The sequence below is a fragment of the Bos javanicus genome, chromosome 6, assembly GCF_032452875.1.
Source record: "Bos javanicus breed banteng chromosome 6, ARS-OSU_banteng_1.0, whole genome shotgun sequence".
NCBI lineage: Eukaryota > Metazoa > Chordata > Mammalia > Artiodactyla > Bovidae > Bos > Bos javanicus.
In genome coordinates this window covers 71,660,935-71,673,047 of record NC_083873.1, presented here as the reverse complement: position 1 = coordinate 71,673,047, position 12,113 = coordinate 71,660,935, and the positions used below count along the sequence as shown (strand labels likewise).

Here is a 12,113-nt window from a genome sequence, read left to right as displayed (position 1 = left end):
AGAGTCAGACACAACTGAAGCGACTTAGCAGCAGCAGATGTGCTTTGAACCAGCAAATAATAAAGAAATAAAACATTTACTAGGAACTAGGTGTTATGTTGGACCCTTATACAATTATGTAATGTAATCTTCATAAGAGGTTATAGACACATTTCTCACTTTGCAAATGAGGAAGCCAGGGCTCCATGAGTTAGGTAACTTGTCTAAGGTCATAAAGCCAGTGTGTGGAGTTGAAGCTTCCATAAGGTTTCCAACTCCAAAGCATTTCCCATTACACTATACCCAAAACTCACATCTGGAAGTCTGGTGAGTACAAGGTCAAAGAGACCAGTGCTGTCCCTACACAGACAACAAAGAACCAATGGGTATCTTGTTGATAAAAATCACTGATATGAAAAATGTCAGTATTTTTTCTGAGTTGCAGCAATCCCAGGAAACTCTGCCCAACAATTTGCTATAAAAAGCAGGGGTTGAAAACTCAGCCTGTACTAAATCTAGCTTGAGAGAGGTCTATGTTGTCTGCCAACAACTGTTTCCAAACATGTTTAAAACACCCAGTTTTAGGCTGGAATTTACTCCTTAGTTCACAGCACTCACAACTGTCTTACACTCCACCTACTTCACTCATATACATCACCCATTATTCCCTACCATGCCTGAAATTTACTACTGGGACTCTAAAATGCTACCAAGGTCCCAACTTTCTAAACTTTACAAAATGAATTATGTCAGGTATCATTAGAACATTTCAAGAAACTAAATAAGATGAAGAGGGAAGGCCTCTCCTAATTTTACCAGTACCTTACCCGTATCTCAAGTTATCTTTCAACCATGAATTCACACCAAGCAAACAAATCCAATATTTAAAAGTACTGAGACACTTATCCACTCAGTTCTACTTAATAAGTTGATTAAACTAATCAACATTTTTGAAGAAGACTGTCCCACACAATGAAGGTGATCAACTGATTTATTTTTCTTGATTCCTAAGTATATATGGAGCTTAAAAACCAACTCAGTACACATAAATTAACTTACACTGTATGTTCCCACCAATTCATTGTGCTCTTAACAGATAACAAAGCACAGTGTTTAAACTAACACTCTAAATCAAATTCAGTCACGAGCCAAGGAGGTTAAAAAGCAGTCTAATCAGAAAATGTCTCAAAACCATTTGGCTGTAGGCAGAAGATCTTCAGGAAAAAGATGACAGCATTGGGAAATGCAGCCAACTCTAAAATCAAATGTCCTGAGTTTTAATGACTGCACTTCCAACTTCTCTAATTTTATCCAGTATGTAGATAATGTTAGGGTCATAGAAGCCTCCAGGAATCCTCTAACTCCAATGTTTAAAAGAAAGAAAAATCTAAACACAAATGATAGTCATAAAATGTTGAAAATAAGTAAGACCTAAAATGAGGACACGTTTTTACTCTCTTATGCATTATCATTAACCTTATACATCTTTAGACCATCAAGTTGCAAACGTGGTTTTAGTGGACAAAGGGGATGATCTGTCCAGTGCTCACTGCTATCTTTTACCCTTTCCTGTTGCACAGTTATCATGGAAGATGCCTGGTCTGGACAATGTGGCCTGCCTTTCTGACTGGTCCAAGGCTGGGAATGGCATGAAGCCACGTAGCCTGCCATGTAGACAAAGCCACTCTACTCAAAGAAAGAAAATGTAGCTGATACCAAAAGTAAAGATTAGAAAGAGAGGAGGTGTCCAGTAGCATGAGTTCCTGGATCCAGTTTCTGGAAGCTCAGATGCCCCTGCACTCTTCCCATATATATAATTAGCTATTTAATCTTCCTTAATTTCCAGGAATCAGTATGTTATACTTTTTTCTTAAGCAGTTTTCCTAATTAATGCAGTGTTCCTAAAGTCACAGAAAGTCACAGAAGACTACAAAAATGAAAATTAAGAAAGACTAGTATAGCCACTATGGAGAACAGTGTGGAGATTCCTTAAAAAACTGGAAATAGAACTGCCTTATGATCCAGCAATCCCACTGCTGGGCATACACACTGAGGAAACCAGAAGGGAAAGAGACACGTGTACCCCAATGTTCATCGCAGCACTGTTTATAATAGCCAGGACATGGAAGCAACCTAGATGTCCATCAGCAGATGAATGGATAAGAAAGCTGTGGTACATATACACAATGGAGTATTACTCAGCCATTAAAAAGAATACATTTGAATCAGTTCTAATGAGGTGGATGAAACTGGAGCCTATTACACAGAGTGAAGTAAGCCAGAAGGAAAAACACCAATACAGTATACTAACGCATATATATGGAATTTAGAAAGATGGTAACAATAACCCTGTGTACGAGACAGCAAAAGAGACACTGATGTATAGAACAGTCTTATGGACTCTGTGGGAGAGGGAGAGGGTGGGAAGATTTGGGAGAATGGCATTGAAACATGTAAAATATCATGTATGAAACGAGATGCCAGTCCAGGTTCTATGCACGATACTGGATGCTTGGGGCTAGTGCACTGGGACGACCCAGAGGGATGGTGTGGGGAGGGAGGAGGGAGGAGGGTTCAGGATGGGGAGCACGTGTATACCTGTGGCAGATTCATTTTGATATTTGGCAAAACTAATACAATTATGTAAAGTTTAAAAATAAAATAAAATTTAAAAAAAAAAGAATAAAAAAAAAGACTTCTTAAAATAAGTATGAATAACATTACATTATTACAATAATAAATCAAAAGTTTGCTCATAAAGATCTTTCTTGCCTTATCAAACACTCACAAAGAGGTATTACCTTTTCTAGTGTTTTAAATACTGGCGTTTTTTCACATGTAGAATGACTTCTAGAGCAAGATCTTCGCTGTATTATATGTTGGAGTTTTTCTAGTTCTTTCTTATAAAAATCTCGTTCATCTTCTATACCTTTCAGAAATGTATCTAAACGAGAAGGTGACTTGTCTCGTCGTTTTATTCCATGTTCTAGTCTCATCCTCTCAATTTCCACAGTAAGTTCTCTTTCTGCAAATTAAAGTAATAAAATCTTAAAACAATGTTGCATATAAAATGTATAATCAGCCAAATAAATTATATCAATAATTTTTACAATGAAAGCTATTAAAAATCATTAGCTGTTTTGCATATCACCTACAACTGCCAAATATCAAAGAGGTAAGTGCTGAAAGAGGAAAAAAAAACCCCAAAATTATATTAAAAGTTTAAATAAAATCCAATAAGTCAAGTCCTGCTTTTGTCATATACAAGTCTGGGTACTATTTAGTATATTACCCAGTGAACAATAAATTATCACATGGTACTTACTCTCTGGTGACCTGAAAATGCACTAAAAGAAAATTTACCTGTTAAAACTGGTTATAATATGAGTGACTTTAACATTAAGCTTAAATTTAACATAGTTACACAAAACAACTAGTCTTTCCTCAAATAAGCACAATTATTAACTTTTACCACAGAAATTACCTTTTCAGGAGTCACAAGTAGCCTGTGAACGTGCATGCATGCTAAGTCGCTTCAGTCGTGTCTGACTCTTGGCGACCCCATGGACTGTAACCCACCAGGCCCCTCTGTCCACAGGATTCTCCAGGCAAGAATATTGGAGTGGGTAGCCATGCCCTCCTCCAGGGGATCTGACCAACCCAGGGATGGAACCCCCATCTTTCATGTCTCCTGCACTGGCAGGCAGGTACTTCACCTCTAGGACCACCTGGGAAGCCAAAAATTGCCTAATATTGGCAATTTTGTATAGCTCAATCTAATTTAACTGATGTTCTTTACAATTCAAAAGCATGAAGTGATTTTCAAGACATATTCCAATTCACTTACCATCTTCTTTCATTCATTTGACAGATAATTATTGAGCATTTACTGTATGTCCAGCATGAGCTAAGAATACAAGTATGAAAAACATGTCCAAGGTCAAATAATTATTCTAATTGTAGCAGGGCAAGAGCCACAAAAGAACAGCATGCAATGCAATCCAGAGGATGAATAGCAGAATTCATTCTAAAGAGTGACCAGAGAGGTTAAGAAAGCAAGAGAGCTGAAGGAATGGGCAAATGCCTTAAATGGTAAGTCAAATAAACTGATGAATGAAAAGTGTTCACTGCATTTAGTATAATGGAGGTGACTGGTGACCTTAACGAGAGCAGTTTTATTGGTGAAGTAGAAGGAGAGAAGCAAACTGGAGTGGACTGAGGTGGTAAATGGAGAAGGAAACGGCAACCCACTCCAGTATTCTTGCCTGGAGAATTCCATGGACAGAGAAGCCTGGTGGGCTGCTGTCTATGGGGTCGCACAGAGTCAAGACACAACTGAAGCAACTTAGCAGCAGCAGAGGTGCTAAAGCATAGACAGTGATCAAGCAGAAAAGCAGGTATGAATGACTTTTTAAGATGTAAAAGCTATAATGAGGAGGAAAGAGTAGCTGGATAGGAATGGGTCACAGTTTTTGCTTTAGAATGGGAAAAGGGAAAAGCATGTTTGAATACCAATGGGGAAAAAACAGTACAAAGGCTAAGGTTATCAAAAAGAGATAATATGTAGCATTTTAAAATGAGAGAGAATGGGACCTAGAGAACAGATGGAGGCAGTGGCCTATCATAAAAGCCAAATGGCTCCACTCTAACAGGGAAGATAAGGGTGGACAGGTTAAAGATCTGGGGACACGAAACATGGAATGCCTCCCTGACGGCTTGTTCTTTTAGCAAAACTGGAGGTAAGATCATCTACTCAGAATGGGTTTACTGAGAATGAAAAATACTTGAGTATGTTCCCTGCAGAGTAGGAGATCAAGCTGTAAGGAATATAGAGTGAGATCTCCATACCTCACTGAAGGGGGCGCTGTGGTTCAGGACCATGTAACTTCCAGTGCTATTGCTACTGTCTGGGGCACATGCTTGCTCCTTGGAAGAAAAGTTATGACCAACCTAGATAGCATATTCAAAAGCAGAGACATTACTTTGCCAACAAAGGTCTGTCTAGTCAAAGCTATGGTTTTTCCAGTGGTCATGTATGGGTATGAGAGTTGGACTAAAAAGAAAGCTGAGTGCCGAAGAATTGATGCTTTTGAACTGTGGTGTTGGAGAAGACTCTTGACAGTCCCTTGGACTGCAAGGAGATCCAACTAGTCCATCCTAAAGGAAATCAGTCCTGAATATTCATTGGAAGGACTGATGCTGAAGCTGAAACTCCTACTTTGGCCACCTGATGCGAAGAGCTGACTAATTGGAAAAAGACCCTGATGCTGGGAAAGATTGAAGGCAGGAGAAGAAGGGGACGACAGAGGATGAGATGGTTGGATGGCATCACTGACTCAATAGACATGAGTTTGAGTAAACTCCGGGAGTTGGCGATGGACAGGGAGGCCTGGTGTGCTGCAGTCCATGGGGTCACAAAGAGTCAGACAACTGAGTGACTGAACTGAACTCAACTGGGGCACATGCAAGCAGTGCTTAGCTGCTCACGTGTAAATGTTTTAGTTGATCCATGGCTGGATTTTGGGTAGGAGGATGCATTCAAAACACAAAGAAACAAGGGAGTTTCAGGTATGTGAAAGATTATGCTGAAACGGCAGGATAGAGATAGCATGAAAGAAGTAAAATTGCAAACTTTCAAATGTAGGCCTAAGCACTTTAATAATATATGAACTCATTTAATCCTCATAACAACCTTTTGGGTTAGGTGCCATCTTAACCACACAGATAGGGAAACTGAAGCAACGTTAAGTAACATGCTCAAGTCATACAGCTGGTTAAGCAGAGAAGGGGTCAGATAGATTATCCCCATAGATGCTGAAGAGCCCAGGATACAGCATTTTCTTAAAATAGCACACTGGCTTTCCTTCACTTTCTCAGACACATGGAGTTTGATGGTACCAGGATTCTACACTTGCCATCCCCTCTGCCTGGAAAATTGCCCCAGATTGTCATATGGCTTGGTGTCCATCACTAAGCCTTTTGATCAGCTGATCTCTAGCATACCCTCCCAGTTTATTTAATACCCTTACCATCTGAAATTGATTTCTTCACTTATGTGCTACCAGTTTGTCTCTCTGACTAGATTATAGCCTCCACAAGAGCAGTGGGCCTGTGTATCTTGTTTACCTTATACATCCCAGCACTACAGGCTCATAAACATTTGTCAAATGAATGAATGAATGGATTCTTACATGTTTCTTAAACCAATTCATTTAGGATAAGGTACTTGGCAGAAAGTTAGCCTATTTCAAGTGTGTGTTTTTGTGTGTGTGTACCTGAAGGTGATAAAACTGCATTTACTTAAAATGATTCTGTACTTCAATTTCCCACTATTTCATAATGGTCTTCCTCATAGTCTTAATTCTATTATCATGTGACTCAAAGAAAGATAAATTTACATTGGAAAATATTCAACCGGGGTTCCCTGTACCAACTAGTCAGAATATAAAAGGTTCCTGTAAGGTTCTTGAGGGAGACAGATTTTCTACTATATCTCAATGCCTAGTCTGGTTTCTGATACACAGCAAACACTCAACAAATATTTATTGAATGAATGAATGAAAAAGAAACATCTACTGCTAAAAATAAAACATTAAGAGGAAATCACACTTTTTAAGTTATTAACATTTTATATTTTACCTGTAACTGCAAAACTTTCAATTTTTTTGTTAAGTCTTTGCTTTTCTTGTTCAAGCTGATGAACAACAGTTTCCAGGTCTGATTTTATAAGGAGTTCATCACTCAGCCTCTCCTTTTCTTTATGACATAAGCTTAATTCCTGAAAATTTTAATACTAAAATTAAGATTTCTAGCAACTTTACAAAACATGAAAACACATTTATTTAAGAGTAATTCACATACATACACTTTTAGTCAGTCAAATATATACCATTTCAATTAAAGTTAATTCTCAATTGAGGCTAAAAGCATCACAAAACCCAAACTCAATAGTGCTCCCTTCTAAAGTAGTAGAATTATTGGATTTTATTTTCTTTTAATTTGTTTAGCATATTGTCTTTCAAAAAAGTGAATATGACTTGTTCAATAAAAAATTTTAAAGCGTTTTTATGTTTAAAGAAAAGCAAAAGTAAAGACAGTGCTCTAAGACTACCACAGGTATATATAAGCACAGGGTTATTCTCAGTCTCACCTGCACAATGGGGATAAGACCAGCACCTGGACACCGAGGATTCATCTATGAATGATTCATCTATAGATTCATCTATGGATGATTCTACGAATGTGAAACACTCCGTACAGTGTCTAGCACATGGCAAGTACTTAATAAATGTTAGCTAATAATATCAGAGAAGGCAATGGCACCCCACTCCAGTACTCTTGCCTGGAAAATCCCATGGACGGAGGGGCCTGGTAGGCTGCAGTCCATGAGGTCACACAGAGTCGGACACGACTGAATCGACTTAGTAGCAGCAGCTAATACTACTGTTAACATTTATCTTAAAAATACATAAAATGTAACACCAATGGAAAAAATAAGAAAGGTCAGAAAGTAACTACATCTTGCTGTCAGGCAACAATATTGAAACTTGGTCACAGTTCTGAGACAGTATTATAAATCACATACAACTGCAAAGAGTGTGCATTACAAACAGCAGTGAACAAACAGCAAAAATCCCTGTCCTCATGGAGCTTACACTATAGTGAAAACATCATCAAAACATCTATTTTACATTTTCTGACTTTATGGGACAATTTTACGTATCTATGAAACTCAAGAGTGGGCAACATCTAGTAGGTTTAGCTAATGTTTAGCAGTGTTCAGCTGAACTGACTACCTGATAAAGCAGTTGGATGAAATAGAAAGTCATTGTGATACGCTGTTCATAGTGAACATACAAAAACCAGTTACTGAACACCTAACTGGTGTTATGGCTCAGTTATGAGCCAGTGTATCACAAAAGGCTTCGCTTAATTTGCCTCATGACTGCCACCAGAATATTACCACTAGACTGTAAAAAGAGTATAATTAATGAGAAAACTTGGAAGTTAGTACTAGTCTTTGTTTCCAATATTAATGGAGACTCATCCAATTTAACAGGCTATTAAAAAATTCTCAATAATCTATCAGGTGACCACCTAGGAATTTCTACCTGTACGCAAGACATTCTTTCTGCCGGTTCTAGACTATAAGATTACATCTAGGTTAGGCTAAATCCAGGTTTATGCTGGGATGATTACTAGTTGTCTCATTTGAAGACCACGAGAATGAACAAAATGACTAGTAAGATGGTTTGTACTGCCAAAAAAAATAATTAAAAGAAAACTGAGTCCTTTTTAATAAAGGTCAACAATTTTATCAAGTAATTATCAGTTTTTAGTTTTAATAGTAAACTGATGAGTCATGAAGTCATTTAAATAATATAAAATTCCTAACAGGCTTTCCAAATTTGAGTGTAACTTGCTACCTATTATATATGAGATTAAAGAAGTATACAAATATACATACTGACTGAAATAAGTCAGAGAAAGACAAATATCATATGGTATGGCTTATATATGAAATCTAAAAAATGAGTACAAATGAATTTATCTACAAAACAGATACACAATTATAGATGTAGCAAACAAACTAATGGTTAGCTGGGGGTAAGCAGGGAGAGGGATAAACTGGGAGACTGGGAGTGACATATACATACTACTATATATAAAATAGAAAATTAATAAGGACCTACTGTATAGCACAAGGAACTCCACTGAATACTCTGTAATGGCCTATATATATATATATAAAAGAATCTATAAAAAAGAGTAAATACATGTATAACTGACTCACTTTGCTGTATGTCTAAAACTAACACAACATTGTAAATCAACTCTATTACAATAAATTTTTTTTAATTTCTAGAAATATAAAAAAAGAATTATAAAATATAAATGTAACCAAATATATAATACAATGGGATATTACTAGCCATAAAAAAGAAGTAATGATACATGCTATGATACGCATGAACCTTGAAAACAATGGGTTAAGTGGAAGTCACACATAAAAGGTTATATATTGTATAATTTCATTTACATAGAATATCTAGAATAGGCAAATTATAGATTAGAGAGACAGAAAGCAGATTAGTGTGTGTCAGAGGTTGAGCAGAGGAAAATGAGGAGTGACTGCTAATGGGTATGAGGTTTCTTTTTGGAGTGATTAAAATGTTCTGGAATTAGTAGTGATGGCTGCACTACTTTGTATCTATACCAAAACCACTGGACTGTACACTTGAAACAGTAAACATTATGATAGGTAAATTATAATTAGTAAACAAAAAAGTAAAATAAAACATAAAATTTTTCTTAATGAAAATTCTGGCAATTCAATACAAAACCTACTCACCAGTTGAAGTTTTCCCATTGTTTCTTCAAGATTCCGCATTTCAGAAAGCTTTTTTTTAATCTCTTTCTAGGAATAAAAAGCTTATTAGGTACATACCTAAAAGTCAAGGATACTTAACACTAAGTGACAGTGAAAATGAAGCCAAGTCATTTTTGAGTAATTCATGTTCTCTGTCATCAGGGGGAACAAAAGTTTTAGCCAGCTCTATGCCTCAGTTTCAATGAAGAGGAGGCAAAGTTTAGGTTTCTCTTCAATTTCTGGTATCCTGAATGCTTATAGGGACCTATTTGTAACATGTGCAACAAGAGAGGCCCTTGAAAATCTTCTTCTGTCTGTATAATTGTAGGACTTTCCTTGAGCCCTGGTTTTTAGGACTCCTCTTCCAGCCCTGTCATTTCCTGACTTTCCCATCCTATTTGCTCTTTCACCACCCACTACTAACACCCTGTGCTTGTGCTTAGTCGCTCAGTCGTGTCCAACTCTTGGCTACCCCATGGACGGTAGCCCACCACGCTCCTCTGTCCATGGAATTCTCCAGGCAAGAATACTGGAGAGGGTTGCCATGCCCTCATCCAGGAGACGATCAACCTGGATCCTCTAAATGGCAACTAAGAGTGCTGAATGCCAAGATTAAAATATTATGACCTAACAGGAATCTTTTACTGAGCCAAGTTGTCATTCTCGACTACTTTCAACGTGACGTGTGACAGTGTTCAGTATGTTGTGCACACATGAGAGAATATGCAAAAGAAAGTGGAAAAGGAAAGCAATGAGACACAGAAATACTGCAAAGAAACTAAAGTCACAAAAGCAAAATTACAACTGCACTAACTGAGACTTCCCTGGTGGCCCAATGGCTAAGATTCCATGCTCCCAACACAGGGGGCCCAGGTTTGATCCCTGCTCAGGGAACTTGATCCCACATGCCACAACTAAGACCTGGTAAAATAAACAATTTTAAAAAATTGCACTAATTATGTTTCCTTCATTTTCAAGGTTGTTTTGGCTATTCTGGGCCCCTTGAGATCCATATGAATTTTAGGATTTTTTTCCTATTTTTGTAAAAAAAAAAAAAAAAAATCACTGGGATTTAGAGAGGGATCACACTGAATCTGCAGATTGTTTTGGGTAGTAGGGACATTCAAACAATAGTCTTCCAATCCATGAACACAGGATATCTTTCCATTTATTTCTGTCTCTAAATTCTTTCAGCAGTGTTTTATAGTTTTCAGTATACAAGTCTTTTGCCTCCTTGGTTAAGTTTATCCCTGAGATCTTTATTCTTTTTGACGCTATTGTAAACAGGATTATTTTCTTAATTTTCTTTTTGGATTTTAATATAGAAATGCACCCAGATTCTTATGCAATGATTTTGTATCCTGCAAGTTTGCTGAATTTATTAGTTCTGTTTTTTGTTTTTTTTTTTTTATTGGCATCTTTAGGGTTTTCTACACATATCATTTCATCTGGAAACAAAACTTTACTTCTTTATTTCCAATTTGAATGGCTTTTACTTCTTTTTTCTTGCCTAATTCCTCTGGCCAAGACTTTCAGTACTATGTTGAACAGAAGTAGGGAGAATGGACATCCTAGTCTTGTTTCTAATCTTGGAGGAAAAGGTTTCAGTCTTTCACCACTGGGTATGATGTTAGCTGTGGGCTTTTCACTATGGCCTTTATTATGTTGAGGTAGTTTCTTTCTATTCTACTAATTAATGGAGATGACACTGTATAAGATTAATTCATTTTATTTAGTTGATATAAAGTAGTGACCTTAAAACTATTAATAGGTTATACTCATGCTTGGGATAATATAAAGATTATCCAAGTATTATGCAAAACTATCATATACATACAGTTTTATGAAATCAATATCTGGATTAATTTGAAAATATCCTTCTTAAAAATTATATACCTGAAAACCTGTGGTCTAGGTATCATGTGAATTCTTCTTTCCCACCTACCCTTCCACAATTGCCTTTTACCCACTTTTCAAAAGAAAGGCAAGCTTCTAATTTCATACTATACCTCTACATATAAAAAACTTCTGAAGTACCAGACAACACCTGAAATGTTGGGGCTCATCAAAGCCTTTAATTAAGATGCTATTTTCTCCCATTATATCTTACTAAAAGATGTACTTTCAGTACAATTTTACTTTTTTATTTGATAAGTATTTACCAACATTTGTGCTACATCTGTCACTTTGATCCACTGACTACTAATAATTATAATAACACGTTTTACAGGAAAATGCTAACATTCTGAACCTTATAGTCACAGGATATTTTTAAATTAAAAAAATTTCAATTCATGTATTTTTAATTGCAGAGACATTTGATAGTTATCATAAAAAGATATTCAAGCATAAAATATGTTACAATAAGATACAATTTTGTGGGGATTTCAAGAAGGGTCATTTGGATTCTGCTGGTTATATTTATAAGAACAATATGACAATTTTATTTTAAGAGATCAATCTTAACAACTGATTAGAAATTACATCCTTTGCATCTATTTAAAGATGAAAAATGTTAGCTACCAACTTAAAAATGTGCAAGGACATATATAGTTTCAAAAAATACCTTTAAAGGGCTCCTGAGCACATAATGACCTAGAGGACAAACTTCAGAAGCCTGCTTATAATGTAGAGAAAGGACAGATGAAAATCTTGAATGAAAAGAGGGAGGAATCTGGAAAATTGCCATAAAAATAGATTTGCTCCAGAAAGACACACGAACAACTGGAGAAAGTGCAAACATTTAGAGCATGTAAATAACACT

General features: G+C 36.5%; 1 protein-coding gene across 6 annotated transcripts in view; it reads right to left on the bottom strand.

Moving 5' to 3' along the window:
- CEP135 (centrosomal protein 135) overlaps positions 1-12,113 on the bottom strand; it is a 75,861-nt gene that overhangs the window by 46,690 nt on the left and 17,058 nt on the right. For 5 of the 6 annotated variants that reach the window (XM_061420210.1, XM_061420213.1, XM_061420211.1 and 2 more), the window contains 3 exons: positions 9,332-9,397; positions 6,619-6,757; positions 2,781-3,004 (listed from right to left, as the gene is read on the bottom strand). In XM_061420210.1, coding sequence (XP_061276194.1) covers positions 2,781-3,004; positions 6,619-6,757; positions 9,332-9,397 — 429 coding nt within the window. The remainder of the gene's footprint in view (positions 1-2,780; positions 3,005-6,618; positions 6,758-9,331; positions 9,398-12,113) is intronic. The other variant, XM_061420212.1, reaches the window with a different exon arrangement.